Below are 20,750 nucleotides of genomic sequence, written 5' to 3'. Positions count from 1 at the left end.
AGCACATAGAACAGCCAAGCTGACTTAGAAGTTGCTCCAAACGTGCTTGCTAACTTAATGTATTAGTGCGTAATTCTGTGACCTTGTTTTCTGCATTTTGTGATGCATTTCCTCATGCTCTGCTCTCAGCACGCTCCATTCCTGCCTGGTTGTTAAAAGCCTGAGTTTTCACATGCAACCTGAGGCATCTGTTTTCAACATTATATTTCCCCTGAATTCCTTCCCGAGACTCTCCTCACACTTTAGACTTACTACCATCCAGTCTATGTCTACTTGTTTAATCTCCCAATGTTCGGTGTTTCTGGGTCCTTCCTACAGCTGATTTATCTACAGAGGAGAAAACCTTGGTGTCTCACCTTCCTCCAGCCCAGAATGGGAGAATGGCTTCAGGTCTCACATCATCTTGGAGAACCCCTTCCTGCAGCGTCAGTTCCCTGGCCACTGCCCACACATCACCTATGATAGTGACCCTAGGGAAAGAGGGCATATCCTCAGGGACACACTATAGGACTGGGCTCAGCTCTAGAACAGAGCTGGGCCGATGCCCCCCCGATTCCCGCTGGAGACAAGGGAACAATGGGAGTTGTTAAAAAGTTTCTAAAGGTCTCAAAACCACTTACTCTCTGAGAGGTCTTCCTTGGGGGCTAAAGTACCAAGGACATAGCTAACATAAAATGCTAGCATTTTATGTGCATTCTAACACTAGGATTGCTACAAGAAACTCCTATAATTTCTCATTATGAGAAAGTAATCAAAACCAACATTGACTGCCATTGTAAGCTTGATGTGCTGTAAACCCTGATTTCTTAGACCTCTCTGATCTACATAGCATTTCCAAGTTGGTCTAAATTCTCTCATAGCACATGTTTACACTTGGCCAAATTAAGTATCTCCCTTTGGCAGATAAGAATATAATGTGAAGATCTTCCACATACAAGAGATGTAGACTGAAAAACAAACCAACCGCTAACTCTTATTTAGAGCTTCAGTCCTCTTCAAAATTTAATCACTTGGAACCAATTGGCCTGGATTGATTCTGGGGAAGGGGACAGGACTTGTACATTTCATTGACTGTCATGTGGGTGATTTTGAGTTCTGATTCTGACTTAGCTTTCACTAAGAGGAAACTAGTATGTTTCAGTTAATATATTTCCCCTGTCAAGGCACATATGGGTCTGTAGAATGTCCACCAAACCTCATCTGTTCACTGCATCCACTAGCCAACAGAATGAATTTCAAAGACCAGAATGGCAGGAATAGAGGAATCATGCTAAAGACCCAGACATAGAAAACTGAACCGAGAAAGTGATTTCCTTATGTACCATACAGCTAAGAAAATAAATATTTGACAGACTTAACTATTGTTATCATTTCAAACTTAAGTGGATACAGGATACATCCAGAAGCAACTTCATTTATATTCTCCTTGAGGGTGCCCAGCATCATGATAATCAATAATCCTCCTGTTATTCGCTCGGCATCAGGGAAATCCAAATCAAAACCTCAATGAGATACCACGTCACACCCGTCAGAATGGCTAAAATTAACAAGTCAGGAAACGACAGATGTTGGCGGGGATGCGGAGAAAGGGGAACCCTCCGACACTGTTGGTGGGAATGCAAGCTGGTGCAACCACTCTGGAAAACAGTATGGAGGTTCCTCCAACAGTTGAAAATAGAGCTACCCTACGATCCAGCAATTGCACTACTGGGTATTTACCACAAAGATACAAATGTAGGGATCCGAAGGGGTACGTGCACCCCAATGTTTATAGCAGCAATGTCCACAATAGCCAAACTGTGGAAAGAGCCAAGATGTCCATCAACAGATGAATGGCTAAAGAAGATGTGGTATATATACACAATGGAATATTATGCAGCCATCAAAAAGAATGAGATCTTGCCATTTGCAACGACATGGATGGAACTGGAGGGTGTTAGGCTGAGTGAAATAAGTCAATCAGAGAAAGACATGTATCATATGACCTCACTGATATGAGGAATTCTTAATCTCAGGAAGCAAACTGAAGGTTGCTGGAGCGGTGGGGGGGGTGGGAGGGATGGGGTGGCTGGGTGATAGACATTGGGGAGGGTACGTGCTATGGCGAGCGCTGTGAGTTGTGCAAGACTGTTGAATCACAGATCTGTACCTCTGAAACAAATAATGCAATATATGTTAAGAAAAAAAAAAGAAGAAGAAGATAGCCGGAGGGGAAGAATGAAGGGGAGTAAGTCGGAGGAGGAGACGAACCATGAGAGACGATGGACTCTGAAAAACCAACTGAGGGTTCTAGAGGGGAGGGGGGTGGGGGGATGGGTTAGCCTGGTGATGGGTATTAAAGAGGGCCCATTCTGCGTGGAGCGCTGGGTGTTACGCACAAACAATGAATCATGGAACACTACATCAAAAACTAATGATGTAATGTGTGGTGATTAACATAACAATAAAAATTATTAAAAAAAAAGGAGCACCTAGATGGTTCAGTGAATTAAGTGTCAGACTCTTGGTTTCAGCTCAAGTCATGATCTCAGGGTGGTAGGATCCAGCCCTGTGTCAGGCTCCACAATCAGCACAGAGTCTGCTTAAGATTCTTTCTTCCCCCACTACCTGAATGCTCTCTCGCTCAAATAAATAAATAAATAAATAAATAAATAAATAAATAAATAATCCTCCTGTTATGATGGTTGGGTTTATATGTCAATTTGAGTAGTCTATAGTTCCCAGTTATTCAATCAAACCCTAATGTAGGTGTTGCTGTAAAGGTACTTCACTGATGGGATTGCTGTCTATAATCAGTTGATTTTAAGTAAAAGAGAATTTCTTAGATAATCTGGATGTGGCTGATTCAATGAGTTAAAGAGCCTTGAGGGCAGGACTGAGATTTCCTTGAAGAAGGTGATGTTCTGGACTATGGCTTCAGTTCATGCAGCGTCCCCGCCTGCCCTTCCTGACCCCTGTCCTATGCATTTATACTGGCCCAGGGGTCAGTCTCACAATTATGTAAGCCAATTCCTCGCAATAAATCTCTTAACAGACATATGTTATCTATATCCAACTGGTCCTGTTGCTCTGGTGAAACTCGGACTGATACATCACCTTTTATGGATCCAATGTAAAGTAAACATTTTAGGCAAAGTTGATTGAGGTCTTTTCCTCCTCACACCTCAGTCATCCTTGAACCTGATTATAAATCCACCTGGAATGGCAAGATCTACAGATTAATAAGGCTGAGACGTGAAATATTCTCTGAGTGAGAATCAAACTATCACTGAGCATACCAGATAGAGAAGTTGAATCACTATGCTGCACACCTGAAAGTAATGTACCAGTGTGTCAGTTGAGTAGAGTTACACTCAAATAAAAAATTCTTTTAATCTGCTAAAACTGAAATAATTTAGAGCCCTCCATCAACAGCTTCTAAGAGAGCTCTTTTCACTAATCCTATATAAACAAAAGGACAAAAGAGCATTACTTGACTACACCTGATTGTTTAGATCTTCAAGAACCAGTTGACTAACTTTCTTGGTTTAATTTGAAAGTATTGATGGAGAAGCGCCTGGCTGGCTCAGTCGGTAGCACATGTGACTCTTGATTTGGGGGTTGTAATTTCTAGCCCCACATTGGGTGTAAAGATTACTTAGAAACAAAATCTTAAAAAGTGAAAAATAAAGATATTATGTGAAGATTTCAAATCATACTACAAAGCTCAAGTGACAAAACAGTATGGTACTGGCACAAAAATAGACACATACACCAATGGAAAAGAATAGAAAACCTAGAAGTAAAACCACAATTATATAGTCAACTAATCTTTGACAAAGCAGGATAAAATAGCCAATAAAAAGAAGTCTCTTCAACAAATGGTGTTGGGAAAACTGGACAGCCCATGCAAAAAAATGAACGGTACCACGATCTCACTTCATACACAAAAATAAAATTGAAATGGATTAAAGACCTAAATGTGATACCTGAAACCATAAAATTCCTAGAAGAGAGCACAGGCAGTAATGTCTCTGACATCAGCCATAGCAACATTTTTGTAGATATGTCTCCGGAGGGAAGGGAAATAAAACCAAAAATAAGCTATGGGACTATATCAAACTAAAAGGTTTCTGTAGAGTGAAGGAAACAATCAACAACCCTAAAAGATGACCTACTGAATGGGAGAAGATATTTGCCAATGACATATCCAACAGAGGGTTAGTATCCAAAAGATATAAGGAACTTCTACAACTCAACAGCAGAAAAAGAAATAATCCAATTTAAAAATGGGCAGAAGACATGAACACATGTTTCTCCAAAGAAGACATCCAGATGGCCAACAAACACATGAAAAGACACTCTACGTCACTCATCACCAGGGAAATGCAAATCAAAACCACAATGAGATATCACTTCATACCTTTCAGAAATCAAAAACACAAGAAACAATAAACGCTGGCGAGGATGTGGAGAAAAAGGATCCCTCATGCACTTTGGCGGGAATGCAAACTGGTGCAGCCACTGTGGAAAACAGTATGGTGGTTCCTCAAAACATTAAAAATAGACCTGGTAATCACACTACTGGTTGTTTACCAAGAAAACATTCTTTCATTACAAAGAAAATGAAAACGGTAATTTGAAAGGATATATGCACCCATATGATTCTTGCAACATTATTTACAATAGCCAAATTATGGAAACAGCCCAAGTGTCCATCGACAGACGAATGGATAAAGAAGATGTGGTATATATATATATATACACACTATGGAATATATTCAGCCATATAAAGGAATGAAATCTTGCCATTTGCAATAACATGGATGGGTCTAGACAGTATAATGCTAAGTTATATAAATCAGTAAAAGAAAGACAAACATCATATCATTTCACTCACATGTGGAATTTAAGAAACAAAACAAATGAACAAAGGGGGGAAAAAAGAGACAAACCAAGAAACAGACTCTTAACTATGGAGAACAAACTGACGGTGACCAGAGGAGAGGTGGGTGGGGGGAGAGATGAAATAGGTGGAGATTAAGAGGACACCTACCTTGATGAGCACTGAGTAATAGATGGAATTGTTAAATCACTATACTGTACACCTGAAACTAATTTAACACTGTAAGTTAACCATACTGGAATTAAAATTTAAGAAAAAGTATTGATGAGAAGTCAAAAAATAATTGTAAATGGGAATGGGTGAGGAACTAACAATGCCGACTATATGCCAAGTCCTGTGCTGGAATTTTTCCATGTACCCCACCGACCCACACAACACTGTGAGCAATTATGGAAACTTTATAGCTAAAGAAGTGGAGATTCAGTGATGTCCAAAAGGAGAACCACCAGCAGGAGTTAGAGCCCGGACTGAGCGTCAAGGCTGCAAATCCTGTTAGAGTCTCACTATACAATTTAAGACAGCATCAGAATGTGGGGAGTGTTTTTAATTTAGGCCATTTTATGAACAATTTCTTTTAAATTTTTCCTCTACTGTCTTTATGAAAGACATTGCACCAATCCATTAAGGCTTCATAAATTTTTTATTTATTTTTATTTTTTTATTTATTGAGATAGAGAGCAAGAGAGCATGAGCTAGTGGGGAGGGGCAGAGGGAGAGGGACAATCTTAAACAGGCTCCACTCTTCAGTACGGAGCCCGACCAGGGGCTTGATTTTACCACACAGAGATCATGACCTGAGCTGAAATCAGAGTCAGACACTCAATCAACAGAAGCCCAGATGCCCCATGGGGTTAATATATTTAGATATGAGTCACAGTTACATCATAAACATAGACATAAGTTATCTTTATCTTCCAATAGAGTTGTCTTAAATTCTCATAAATAAAAAAATTCTCATGGATATAGCTGTATTCATCAGAAGGGGGTATTGCTCAACAAATTCAGTTCAAAATTGAGTATCTCATGTGTGGAATGATCATGTGTAAGATACACTGAGGAAATGTCTCCCATTTCTCTCCTTTAGGTCAATGTTATAGATTATAATTAGCATTTCTAAGCTTCCTACCATCCTTAGAATTGATATTCTGGGTCACATAAAAGTAACATTTTCATAAATTAAGAAAGGGACTCAAGATAACTTTTTTAAAAAATTGAACCAGCAAGTGACTTCTGGTCATTTACAAATGGAATCACTAGATTGAACGGGCAAAAGAAAATTGACAACCATCAGTGAATGCAAAGACATAGTTGGATGAAGTTACAGAGCTCCAAAGATAAAGAAAGAGTAAAAGCAGGGAGAAGAAAAGATTATGATTATTCCACAGTTAAGATGATATTGTTCACCAGTCATCACAGATATTCATCCACAGCTGAGGAACTCTCCAGGTTTTCCCTTGTGTTTGTGGGAAACCTTGAATTTCACATCCCACCCATAGCCTTGCCTGTAAACTTGGAGTCAGAGGAACCAAGTCCTGGCCAAGCTCTGCCACTCACTTGTTGTTCACCACTGAGCAAGTTACCTCCCCCTGAGTTCTCTCATTGTTAAAATGTTTATATAATAATAATATACCCACTGTCCATTTTATGAGGATGAGATAAAAGTGAGAAAGTGCCAGGGCACCTGGGTGGCTCAGTAATTTGAGGATCCAGCCCTTTGATTTCAGCTCAGGTCATGATCTTGGGGTCCTGAGAACCCACTATGTGCTCAGCAGGGAGTCCGGCTTGAGATTCTCTCTCTCCATCTCCTCTGCCCCTTCCCCGGGTTCTCTCTCTCTCTCTCTCTCTCTCTCAAATCAGTAAACAAATCTTTAAAAAATAAACGTGAGGAAGTGCCTAACATAATACCAAACATGAGTAGGTACAAAGATATACTGATTGAATGTCAAATGTCACAATCTATAAAGACTTTCCTCTACTTTTCACATGGGAAAACAAAAGTTCAGATGGAAAAATTGTCATTTAAAGTCAAAATGATTTCTTTAATTAGACTCCACACAGGGCTTGAACTCACTCCCTGAGATCAAGACCTGAGCTGATATCAAGAGTTGGACACCTAACCAACTGAGCCACCCAGGTGGCCCTAGTCAAGACATTTTAAGTTCACTCCCTGTTACATATCACGAGGTGTTTACGTAATCTCTTCATGGCTGCTTGCATCTCCTGATTCCTCAGCGTGTAGATCATGGGGTTGAGCATGGGGGTCATAGCTGTGTAGTTGATGGATAAAGCCTTATCCAAGGAAGAGGTGGTGAAAGGCCGGGAGTAGACAGAGATACAGGGAATGAAGATCATAGACACCACAATGATGTGAGTGGTGCAGGTGGAAGCTGCCTTCTTCCGTGCCTGCCCTGAGTGGGACCTCAGCATCACCAGGATGACCGTGTAAGATATCAGAAGGAGAAGGAACCAAATAAGGACCAACATTCCACTGTTGGAGATCATGAGGAACTCCAGGAGGGAGGTGTCAGTGCAGGCAAGTCTCAGCACTTGTGGGATATCACAGTAGAAATTATCCAGGACGTTGGGGCCACAAAAAGGCAATGGGAGCATCAGAGCCAGCTGGACAATGGAGTGAACAAATCCCCCTACCCAAGCAGCCACCACCAGCCCCATACACAACTGAGTGTTCATGATGGTGACATAGTGGAGGGGCCGGGAGATGGCTATGTAGCGGTCAAAGGCCATCACCGAGAGGAAGAAGACAGTCGCGCCACCAAGAAGATGAATGCAGAAGATCTGGGCCATGCAGCCCTGGTAGGAGATGGTCTTCTTTTCAGAGAGGAAGTCCACCAGCATCTTTGGGGCAGTGACAGAGGAGAAACAGAGGTCTAAGACAGCCAGATTTCGGAGCAGGAAGTACATGGGTGTGTGGAGCCGGGTGTCTGAGGTCACTGTGACCATGATGAGGAGGTTTCCCATGACAGTGGTGGTGTAGACAAACAGGAATGCCAAAAACAGGAAAAGCTGGAGCTCTCGAGTCTCTGAGAACCCCAAAAAGACAAACTCTGATACCCACGTGAGGTTTTTTGCCTCCATGGCAACTTTTTTTTTTTTAAGATTTTCTTTATTTATTTGAGAGAGAGAATGAGATAGAGAGAGGGAGCATGAGAGGGGTGAGGGTCAGAGGGAGAAGCAGACTCCCCGCTGACAGCAGGGAGCCCGATGCGGGACTCGATCCTGGGACTCCAGGATCATGACCTGAGCCGAAGGCAGTCGCTCAACCAACTGAGCCACCCAGGCGCCGCCTCCATGGCATCTTCTCCATACTCCTAAAGAAATCATAGACACAAATGCATGAAGTCACTTTTAGTGCTCAGGGTTCAAACCGAGTTGTCCAGGTGCAGATGATGGGTCCTCATGTGCAGATATATCACCTGGTGCTGATTCTTTTTTTTTTTTTAAAGATTTTGTTTATTTATTTATTTGAGAGAGAGAATGAGAGACAGAGAGAGCGCATGAGACGGGGGAGGGTCAGAGGGAGAAACAGACTCCCTGCCGAGCAGGGAGCCCGAAGTGGGACTCGATCCCGGGATTCCAGGATCATGACCTGAGCCGAAGGCAGTCGCTTAACTGACTGAGCCACCCAGGCGCCCCCCTGGTGCTGATTATTAATGGACTCGTCAGTGGACAGTATACAAACTGGTGCTGTAATATACATTCATGAGATATCTTAAAGCCATCCAGAGCATATGCAACCTGCCTTTCAAAGATTCCGTGTGATCCAGTTTGGGGAGACAGTTGGAGTCCAACACAACAGCAGTCAAATGCAGGGCTTCTAGTTATTTGAGATTTGACCGTAATTCGGCTACTTAATCTCTCTGAGTCTCAGTTTCCACATCTGTCAGATAGGAATAAACACATCTTTTTTTATAGAATTGTCTAGGGCATGAAATAGATAACACATCAAGTTCCTGGAAAGTGCCTGGAAATAAATCACTCTGGCAATCACTCCTTCTGGGTATTCTCCTCCTCTAAGACACCCTCCCTTCTTCCAGTCTCAAATAAACTTTTCTAGCAATGATTTTTCATGCAACATTTAACACATCCTCATGTTAATGGGCTTTTCCTGTGACTATGTTTTTCCTCCACAACTTAACTGAAAGCTCCCAGAGGCAGAGACAAGGATCTTTATTTGTGCCCCACAGTGCCCATCTTGGTGGACAGTCAATGCTCCAAAATCAGGTTGTGTTGATGCTGGGTGGGGGGGGGGGAGCTGGGAGGTGCAGCCCCTTACCTGGTGAGGCCCAGAAAGTTACAGAGTGTGTGCTGAGACAAGAGAGAAGCCAGGGTGAGAGAGTCTCTGGTTTAAGAAATAGTTATGAGTATTTCATGAGGGAGACCCTGAGAGCTCTGCTGAAAGGAACAAGAAGTTTAGAAGATGTTACTGATACAAGAAGGAGGAGGAGGATGTTGAAATAAGAGCATAGAAACGGATAAAGGAATCAAGGTGGGAGAGGAAGGAAGAGAGCAGGTGACGGAGGGGAAATGGGAAGGTGGTGGGTGGAGGAGGGAACAGGGCAAAGCTGGAGAAGGAGGTGTAGGGGGAGAGATGGAGGGGGACGGGTTAGGGGTGAGGGGTCCTCCCCACTCCTCCTGCCCTGTCTCAGTCCCATCCTCTCTCATGTGCCTACTGCAGTCCATCATGGATTAAGGGTCAGGTTCATCTCATCCTTTGCCTTCCATTTACTTCCACTGCAGGCCGGTTCTATAAGACTGTCAACGAGACCTTCTAAGTTCATACCTGATCAAGTTTCGCTCTCATTATAATCTTCCGGTGACTGTCTAGTGCCCCTGGCTTATAACTCAAACTCTTTGAAGCTGCCTAACATGCTTTGTGGATTATACAGAGTCGAAAATCACACTTACCTATGTGCATGCAACTCCCTCTCAGCGTGTCACACAAGGCTATAAAACGTAGCCTTCACCTAGTTTTGTAATCAGTATCCCAGTGACCCTGGAACTGATTGCCATTCAAGAAATTCATAACTTCTCACATGTGCCATATGCTCGGTGATTTCCTTGGTAGCGTTGGTAATGAGTTCTGTTTCCTGAAATGCCCTCTACTACCTTCTCACCCTACAAGGACTGGGACACCACCTGCTCTGTGACTCCTCCCCCTATCTCTCCCAAGCAGAATTAATTCCTTCTTTCTCTGGGTTCCAATAAGGTTTTATAAATAACTCCCTTAGGGCATTTTTCACTTTCTTTTCTTGTCCCTCTTAACAGTAACATTATAGTGCCAGCACATAGAACAGCCAAGCTGACTTAGAAGTTGCTCCAAACGTGCTTGCTAACTTAATGTATTAGTGCGTAATTCTGTGACCTTGTTTTCTGCATTTTGTGATGCATTTCCTCATGCTCTGCTCTCAGCACGCTCCATTCCTGCCTGGTTGTTAAAAGCCTGAGTTTTCACATGCAACCTGAGGCATCTGTTTTCAACATTATATTTCCCCTGAATTCCTTCCCGAGACTCTCCTCACACTTTAGACTTACTACCATCCAGTCTATGTCTACTTGTTTAATCTCCCAATGTTCGGTGTTTCTGGGTCCTTCCTACAGCTGATTTATCTACAGAGGAGAAAACCTTGGTGTCTCACCTTCCTCCAGCCCAGAATGGGAGAATGGCTTCAGGTCTCACATCATCTTGGAGAACCCCTTCCTGCAGCGTCAGTTCCCTGGCCACTGCCCACACATCACCTATGATAGTGACCCTAGGGAAAGAGGGCATATCCTCAGGGACACACTATAGGACTGGGCTCAGCTCTAGAACAGAGCTGGGCCGATGCCCCCCCGATTCCCGCTGGAGACAAGGGAACAATGGGAGTTGTTAAAAAGTTTCTAAAGGTCTCAAAACCACTTACTCTCTGAGAGGTCTTCCTTGGGGGCTAAAGTACCAAGGACATAGCTAACATAAAATGCTAGCATTTTATGTGCATTCTAACACTAGGATTGCTACAAGAAACTCCTATAATTTCTCATTATGAGAAAGTAATCAAAACCAACATTGACTGCCATTGTAAGCTTGATGTGCTGTAAACCCTGATTTCTTAGACCTCTCTGATCTACATAGCATTTCCAAGTTGGTCTAAATTCTCTCATAGCACATGTTTACACTTGGCCAAATTAAGTATCTCCCTTTGGCAGATAAGAATATAATGTGAAGATCTTCCACATACAAGAGATGTAGACTGAAAAACAAACCAACCGCTAACTCTTATTTAGAGCTTCAGTCCTCTTCAAAATTTAATCACTTGGAACCAATTGGCCTGGATTGATTCTGGGGAAGGGGACAGGACTTGTACATTTCATTGACTGTCATGTGGGTGATTTTGAGTTCTGATTCTGACTTAGCTTTCACTAAGAGGAAACTAGTATGTTTCAGTTAATATATTTCCCCTGTCAAGGCACATATGGGTCTGTAGAATGTCCACCAAACCTCATCTGTTCACTGCATCCACTAGCCAACAGAATGAATTTCAAAGACCAGAATGGCAGGAATAGAGGAATCATGCTAAAGACCCAGACATAGAAAACTGAACCGAGAAAGTGATTTCCTTATGTACCATACAGCTAAGAAAATAAATATTTGACAGACTTAACTATTGTTATCATTTCAAACTTAAGTGGATACAGGATACATCCAGAAGCAACTTCATTTATATTCTCCTTGAGGGTGCCCAGCATCATGATAATCAATAATCCTCCTGTTATTCGCTCGGCATCAGGGAAATCCAAATCAAAACCTCAATGAGATACCACGTCACACCCGTCAGAATGGCTAAAATTAACAAGTCAGGAAACGACAGATGTTGGCGGGGATGCGGAGAAAGGGGAACCCTCCGACACTGTTGGTGGGAATGCAAGCTGGTGCAACCACTCTGGAAAACAGTATGGAGGTTCCTCCAACAGTTGAAAATAGAGCTACCCTACGATCCAGCAATTGCACTACTGGGTATTTACCACAAAGATACAAATGTAGGGATCCGAAGGGGTACGTGCACCCCAATGTTTATAGCAGCAATGTCCACAATAGCCAAACTGTGGAAAGAGCCAAGATGTCCATCAACAGATGAATGGCTAAAGAAGATGTGGTATATATACACAATGGAATATTATGCAGCCATCAAAAAGAATGAGATCTTGCCATTTGCAACGACATGGATGGAACTGGAGGGTGTTAGGCTGAGTGAAATAAGTCAATCAGAGAAAGACATGTATCATATGACCTCACTGATATGAGGAATTCTTAATCTCAGGAAGCAAACTGAAGGTTGCTGGAGCGGTGGGGGGGGTGGGAGGGATGGGGTGGCTGGGTGATAGACATTGGGGAGGGTACGTGCTATGGCGAGCGCTGTGAGTTGTGCAAGACTGTTGAATCACAGATCTGTACCTCTGAAACAAATAATGCAATATATGTTAAGAAAAAAAAAAGAAGAAGAAGATAGCCGGAGGGGAAGAATGAAGGGGAGTAAGTCGGAGGAGGAGACGAACCATGAGAGACGATGGACTCTGAAAAACCAACTGAGGGTTCTAGAGGGGAGGGGGGTGGGGGGATGGGTTAGCCTGGTGATGGGTATTAAAGAGGGCCCATTCTGCGTGGAGCGCTGGGTGTTACGCACAAACAATGAATCATGGAACACTACATCAAAAACTAATGATGTAATGTGTGGTGATTAACATAACAATAAAAATTATTAAAAAAAAAGGAGCACCTAGATGGTTCAGTGAATTAAGTGTCAGACTCTTGGTTTCAGCTCAAGTCATGATCTCAGGGTGGTAGGATCCAGCCCTGTGTCAGGCTCCACAATCAGCACAGAGTCTGCTTAAGATTCTTTCTTCCCCCACTACCTGAATGCTCTCTCGCTCAAATAAATAAATAAATAAATAAATAAATAAATAAATAAATAATCCTCCTGTTATGATGGTTGGGTTTATATGTCAATTTGAGTAGTCTATAGTTCCCAGTTATTCAATCAAACCCTAATGTAGGTGTTGCTGTAAAGGTACTTCACTGATGGGATTGCTGTCTATAATCAGTTGATTTTAAGTAAAAGAGAATTTCTTAGATAATCTGGATGTGGCTGATTCAATGAGTTAAAGAGCCTTGAGGGCAGGACTGAGATTTCCTTGAAGAAGGTGATGTTCTGGACTATGGCTTCAGTTCATGCAGCGTCCCCGCCTGCCCTTCCTGACCCCTGTCCTATGCATTTATACTGGCCCAGGGGTCAGTCTCACAATTATGTAAGCCAATTCCTCGCAATAAATCTCTTAACAGACATATGTTATCTATATCCAACTGGTCCTGTTGCTCTGGTGAAACTCGGACTGATACATCACCTTTTATGGATCCAATGTAAAGTAAACATTTTAGGCAAAGTTGATTGAGGTCTTTTCCTCCTCACACCTCAGTCATCCTTGAACCTGATTATAAATCCACCTGGAATGGCAAGATCTACAGATTAATAAGGCTGAGACGTGAAATATTCTCTGAGTGAGAATCAAACTATCACTGAGCATACCAGATAGAGAAGTTGAATCACTATGCTGCACACCTGAAAGTAATGTACCAGTGTGTCAGTTGAGTAGAGTTACACTCAAATAAAAAATTCTTTTAATCTGCTAAAACTGAAATAATTTAGAGCCCTCCATCAACAGCTTCTAAGAGAGCTCTTTTCACTAATCCTATATAAACAAAAGGACAAAAGAGCATTACTTGACTACACCTGATTGTTTAGATCTTCAAGAACCAGTTGACTAACTTTCTTGGTTTAATTTGAAAGTATTGATGGAGAAGCGCCTGGCTGGCTCAGTCGGTAGCACATGTGACTCTTGATTTGGGGGTTGTAATTTCTAGCCCCACATTGGGTGTAAAGATTACTTAGAAACAAAATCTTAAAAAGTGAAAAATAAAGATATTATGTGAAGATTTCAAATCATACTACAAAGCTCAAGTGACAAAACAGTATGGTACTGGCACAAAAATAGACACATACACCAATGGAAAAGAATAGAAAACCTAGAAGTAAAACCACAATTATATAGTCAACTAATCTTTGACAAAGCAGGATAAAATAGCCAATAAAAAGAAGTCTCTTCAACAAATGGTGTTGGGAAAACTGGACAGCCCATGCAAAAAAATGAACGGTACCACGATCTCACTTCATACACAAAAATAAAATTGAAATGGATTAAAGACCTAAATGTGATACCTGAAACCATAAAATTCCTAGAAGAGAGCACAGGCAGTAATGTCTCTGACATCAGCCATAGCAACATTTTTGTAGATATGTCTCCGGAGGGAAGGGAAATAAAACCAAAAATAAGCTATGGGACTATATCAAACTAAAAGGTTTCTGTAGAGTGAAGGAAACAATCAACAACCCTAAAAGATGACCTACTGAATGGGAGAAGATATTTGCCAATGACATATCCAACAGAGGGTTAGTATCCAAAAGATATAAGGAACTTCTACAACTCAACAGCAGAAAAAGAAATAATCCAATTTAAAAATGGGCAGAAGACATGAACACATGTTTCTCCAAAGAAGACATCCAGATGGCCAACAAACACATGAAAAGACACTCTACGTCACTCATCACCAGGGAAATGCAAATCAAAACCACAATGAGATATCACTTCATACCTTTCAGAAACCAAAACACAAGAAACAATAAACGCTGGCGAGGATGTGGAGAAAAAGAATCCCTCATGCACTTTGGCGGGAATGCAAACTGGTGCAGCCACTGTGGAAAACAGTATGGTGGTTCCTCAAAACATTAAAAATAGACCTGGTAATCACACTACTGGTTGTTTACCAAGAAAACATTCTTTCATTACAAAGAAAATGAAAACGGTAATTTGAAAGGATATATGCACCCATATGATTCTTGCAACATTATTTACAATAGCCAAATTATGGAAACAGCCCAAGTGTCCATCGACAGACGAATGGATAAAGAAGATGTGGTATATATATATATATATATATATACACACTATGGAATATATTCAGCCATATAAAGGAATGAAATCTTGCCATTTGCAATAACGTGGATGGGTCTAGACAGTATAATGCTAAGTTATATAAATCAGTAAAAGAAAGACAAACATCATATCATTTCACTCACATGTGGAATTTAAGAAACAAAACAAATGAACAAAGGGGGAAAAAAGAGACAAACCAAGAAACAGACTCTTAACTATGGAGAACAAACTGACGGTGACCAGAGGAGAGGTGGGTGGGGGGAGAGATGAAATAGGTGGAGATTAAGAGGACACCTACCTTGATGAGCACTGAGTAATAGATGGAATTGTTAAATCACTATACTGTACACCTGAAACTAATTTAACACTGTAAGTTAACCATACTGGAATTAAAATTTAAGAAAAAGTATTGATGAGAAGTCAAAAAATAATTGTAAATGGGAATGGGTGAGGAACTAACAATGCCGACTATATGCCAAGTCCTGTGCTGGAATTTTTCCATGTACCCCACCGACCCACACAACACTGTGAGCAATTATGGAAACTTTATAGCTAAAGAAGTGGAGATTCAGTGATGTCCAAAAGGAGAACCACCAGCAGGAGTTAGAGCCCGGACTGAGCGCCAAGGCTGCAAATCCTGTTAGAGTCTCACTATACAATTTAAGACAGCATCAGAATGTGGGGAGTGTTTTTAATTTAGGCCATTTTATGAACAATTTCTTTTAAATTTTTCCTCTACTGTCTTTATGAAAGACATTGCACCAATCCATTAAGGCTTCATAAATTTTTTATTTATTTTTATTTTTTTATTTATTGAGATAGAGAGCAAGAGAGCATGAGTTAGTGGGGAGGGGCAGAGGGAGAGGGACAATCTTAAACAGGCTCCACTCTTCAGTACGGAGCCCGACCAGGGGCTTGATTTTACCACACAGAGATCATGACCTGAGCTGAAATCAGAGTCAGACACTCAATCAACAGAAGCCCAGATGCCCCATGGGGTTAATATATTTAGATATGAGTCACAGTTACATCATAAACATAGACATAAGTTATCTTTATCTTCCAATAGAGTTGTCTTAAATTCTCATAAATAAAAAAATTCTCATGGATATAGCTGTATTCATCAGAAGGGGGTATTGCTCAACAAATTCAGTTCAAAATTGAGTATCTCATGTGTGGAATGATCATGTGTAAGATACACTGAGGAAATGTCTCCCATTTCTCTCCTTTAGGTCAATGTTATAGATTATAATTAGCATTTCTAAGCTTCCTACCATCCTTAGAATTGATATTCTGGGTCACATAAAAGTAACATTTTCATAAATTAAGAAAGGGACTCAAGATAACTTTTTTAAAAAATTGAACCAGCAAGTGACTTCTGGTCATTTACAAATGGAATCACTAGATTGAACGGGCAAAAGAAAATTGACAACCATCAGTGAATGCAAAGACATAGTTGGATGAAGTTACAGAGCTCCAAAGATAAAGAAAGAGTAAAAGCAGGGAGAAGAAAAGATTATGATTATTCCACAGTTAAGATGATATTGTTCACCAGTCATCACAGATATTCATCCACAGCTGAGGAACTCTCCAGGTTTTCCCTTGTGTTTGTGGGAAACCTTGAATTTCACATCCCACCCATAGCCTTGCCTGTAAACTTGGAGTCAGAGGAACCAAGTCCTGGCCAAGCTCTGCCACTCACTTGTTGTTCACCACTGAGCAAGTTACCTCCCCCTGAGTTCTCTCATTGTTAAAATGTTTATATAATAATAATATACCCACTGTCCATTTTATGAGGATGAGATAAAAGTGAGAAAGTGCCAGGGCACCTGGGTGGCTCAGTAATTTGAGGATCCAGCCCTTTGATTTCAGCTCAGGTCATGATCTTGGGGTCCTGAGAACCCACTATGTGCTCAGCAGGGAGTCCGGCTTGAGATTCTCTCTCTCCATCTCCTCTGCCCCTTCCCCGGGTTCTCTCTCTCTCTCTCTCTCTCAAATCAGTAAACAAATCTTTAAAAAATAAACGTGAGGAAGTGCCTAACATAATACCAAACGTGAGTAGGTACAAAGATATACTGATTGAATGTCAAATGTCACAATCTATAAAGACTTTCCTCTACTTTTCACATGGGAAAACAAAAGTTCAGATGGAAAAATTGTCATTTAAAGTCAAAATGATTTCTTTAATTAGACTCCACACAGGGCTTGAACTCACTCCCTGAGATCAAGACCTGAGCTGATATCAAGAGTTGGACACCTAACCAACTGAGCCACCCAGGTGGCCCTAGTCAAGACATTTTAAGTTCACTCCCTGTTACATATCACGAGGTGTTTACGTAATCTCTTCATGGCTGCTTGCATCTCCTGATTCCTCAGCGTGTAGATCATGGGGTTGAGCATGGGGGTCATAACTGTGTAGTTGATGGATAAAGCCTTATCCAAGGAAGAGGTGGTGAAAGGCCGGGAGTAGACAGAGATACAGGGAATGAAGATCATAGACACCACAATGATGTGAGTGGTGCAGGTGGAAGCTGCCTTCTTCCTTGCCTGCCCTGAGTGGGACCTCAGCATCACCAGGATGACCGTGTAAGATATCAGAAGGAGAAGGAACCAAATAAGGACCAACATTCCACTGTTGGAGATCATGAGGAACTCCAGGAGGGAGGTGTCAGTGCAGGCAAGTCTCAGCACTTGTGGGATATCACAGTAGAAATTATCCAGGACGTTGGGGCCACAAAAAGGCAATGGGAGCATCAGAGCCAGCTGAACAATGGAGTGAACAAATCCCCCTACCCAAGCAGCCACCACCAGCCCCATACACAACTGAGTGTTCATGATGGTGACATAGTGGAGGGGCCGGGAGATGGCTATGTAGCGGTCAAAGGCCATCACCGAGAGGAAGAAGACAGTCGCGCCACCAAGAAGATGAATGCAGAAGATCTGGGCCATGCAGCCCTGGTAGGAGATGGTCTTCTTTTCAGAGAGGAAGTCCACCAGCATCTTTGGGGCAGTGACAGAGGAGAAACAGAGGTCTAAGACAGCCAGATTTCGGAGCAGGAAGTACATGGGTGTGTGGAGCCGGGTGTCTGAGGTCACTGTGACCATGATGAGGAGGTTTCCCATGACAGTGGTGGTGTAGACAAACAGGAATGCCAAAAACAGGAAAAGCTGGAGCTCTCGAGTCTCTGAGAACCCCAAAAAGACAAACTCTGATACCCACGTGAGGTTTTTTGCCTCCATGGCAACTTTTTTTTTTTTAAGATTTTCTTTATTTATTTGAGAGAGAGAATGAGATAGAGAGAGGGAGCATGAGAGGGGTGAGGGTCAGAGGGAGAAGCAGACTCCCCGCTGACAGCAGGGAGCCCGATGCGGGACTCGATCCTGGGACTCCAGGATCATGACCTGAGCCGAAGGCAGTCGCTCAACCAACTGAGCCACCCAGGCGCCGCCTCCATGGCATCTTCTCCATACTCCTAAAGAAATCATAGACACAAATGCATGAAGTCACTTTTAGTGCTCAGGGTTCAAACCGAGTTGTCCAGGTGCAGATGATGGGTCCTCATGTGCAGATATATCACCTGGTACTGATTCTTTTTTTTTAAAGATTTTGTTTATTTATTTATTTGAGAGAGAGAATGAGAGACAGAGAGAGCGCATGAGACGGGGAAGGGTCAGAGGGAGAAGCAGACTCTCTGCCGAGCAGGGAGCCCGAAGTGGGACTCGATCCCGGGATTCCAGGATCATGACCTGAGCCGAAGGCAGTCGCTTAACTGACTGAGCCACCCAGGCGCCCCCCTGGTGCTGATTATTAATGGACTCGTCAGTGGACAGTATACAAACTGGTGCTGTAATATACATTCATGAGATATCTTAAAGCCATCCAGAGCATATGCAACCTGCCTTTCAAAGATTCCGTGTGATCCAGTTTGGGGAGACAGTTGGAGTCCAACACAACAGCAGTCAAATGCAGGGCTTCTAGTTATTTGAGATTTGACCGTAATTCGGCTACTTAATCTCTCTGAGTCTCAGTTTCCACATCTGTCAGATAGGAATAAACACATCTTTTTTTATAGAATTGTCTAGGGCATGAAATAGATAACACATCAAGTTCCTGGAAAGTGCCTGGAAATAAATCACTCTGGCAATCACTCCTTCTGGGTATTCTCCTCCTCTAAGACACCCTCCCTTCTTCCAGTCTCAAATAAACTTTTCTAGCAATGATTTTTCATGCAACATTTAACACATCCTCATGTTAATGGGCTTTTCCTGTGACTATGTTTTTCCTCCACAACTTAACTGAAAGCTCCCAGAGGCAGAGACAAGGATCTTTATTTGTGCCCCACAGTGCCCATCTTGGTGGACAGTCAATGCTCCAAAATCAGGTTGTGTTGATGCTGGGTGGGGGGGGGGGCAGCTGGGAGGTGCAGCCCCTTACCTGGTGAGACCCAGAAAGTTACAGAGTGTGTGCTGAGACAAGAGAGAAGCCAGGGTGAGAGAGTCTCTGGTTTAAGAAATAGTTATGAGTATTTCATGAGGGAGACCCTGAGAGCTCTGCTGAAAGGAACAAGAAGTTTAGAAGATGTTACTGATACAAGAAGGAGGAGGAGGATGTTGAAATAAGAGCATAGAAACGGATAAAGGAATCAAGGTGGGAGAGGAAGGAAGAGAGCAGGTGATGGAGGGGAAATGGGAAGGTGGTGGGTGGAGGAGGGAACAGGGCAAAGCTGGAGAAGGAGGTGTAGGGGGAGAGATGGAGGGGGACGGGTTAGGGGTGAGGGGTCCTCCCCACTCCTCCTGCCCTGTCTCAGTCCCATCCTCTCTCATGTGCCTACTGCAGTCCATCATGGATTAAGGGTCAGGTTCATCTCATCCTTTGCCTTCCATTTACTTCCACTGCAGGCCGGTTCTATAAGACTGTCAACGAGACCTTCTAAGTTCATATCTGATCAAGTTTCGCTCTCATTATAATCTTCCGGTGACTGTCTAGTGCCCCTGGCTTATAACTCAAACTCTTTGAAGCTGCCTAACATGCTTTGTGGATTATACAGAGTCGAAAATCACACTTACCTATGTGCATGCAACTCCCTCTCAGCGTGTCACACAAGGCTATAAAACGTAGCCTTCACCTAGCTTTGTAATCAGTATCCCCCACCATGAACAGATTGCTATTCAAGAAATTTATATGAATTGAATGTCTACTATATGCCAAGACCTGTGTGACAGCTTCTCACATGTGCCATACGCTCGGTTATTTCCGTAGCCTTGGTAATGTGTTCTGTTTCCTGAAAGGCCCTCTACTACCTTCTCACCCTAAAAAACTGGGATATCACCTCCTCTCCCTAGCGGAATTAATCTCTTCTTTCTCTGTGTTCCAATAAGAATTTATAAATAGCTCCATTAGAGCATTTATCACTTTCTTCTCTTGTCCCTCTTAACTAGACAGTAATACAGTAATGTTATAACGCCAACACCTAGAACAGCAACGCTGACTTAGAAGTTGCTCCAAACATGTTTGCTAAATTAACGTATTAGTAGGTAATTCTGTGACCTCGTTTTCTACAACTAAGTGGGAATTTTGTGGTGCTTTTCCTCACACTCTGCTCTCAGCACGCTCCATTCCTGCTTGGTTGTTAAAAGCCTGGGTTTTCACACGCAACCTGAGGCATCTGTTTTCAACATTATATTTTCCCTGCATTCTTTCCTGAGACTCTCCTCACCCTTTAGACTTACTACCATCCAGTCTATGTCTACTTGTTTAATCTCCCCTCTTTCCAGTAAGTGTTTCTGGGTGGTTTTTGCAGCCGATTTATCTACAGAGGAG

At 42.3% G+C, this 20,750-nt stretch overlaps 2 protein-coding genes across 2 annotated transcripts; both read right to left on the bottom strand.

The window, feature by feature from the left end:
- Positions 1-7,045: 7,045 nt before the first annotated feature.
- LOC114204322 (olfactory receptor 4D1-like) lies at positions 7,046-7,981 on the bottom strand. Its single transcript, XM_028097434.2, has one exon. The coding sequence runs from the start codon at positions 7,979-7,981 to the stop codon at positions 7,046-7,048; it is 936 nt and encodes a 311-aa protein (XP_027953235.2).
- A 9,252-nt stretch (positions 7,982-17,233) lies between these two features.
- Positions 17,234-18,169, bottom strand: LOC148163469 (olfactory receptor 4D1-like). The gene has a single exon (XM_088027326.1). It carries the CDS (start codon positions 18,167-18,169, stop codon positions 17,234-17,236), a length of 936 nt encoding a protein of 311 aa, XP_087883452.1.
- Positions 18,170-20,750: the final 2,581 nt, after the last annotated feature.

The sequence above is a fragment of the Eumetopias jubatus genome, unplaced genomic scaffold (genome assembly GCF_037043125.1).
Source record: "Eumetopias jubatus isolate StellerSeaLion01/CBP00866 unplaced genomic scaffold, mEumJub1_p1.0 scaffold_10, whole genome shotgun sequence".
In the NCBI taxonomy this organism is placed as follows: domain Eukaryota; kingdom Metazoa; phylum Chordata; class Mammalia; order Carnivora; family Otariidae; genus Eumetopias; species Eumetopias jubatus.
This window is presented reverse-complemented; position numbering and strand designations above follow the sequence as displayed.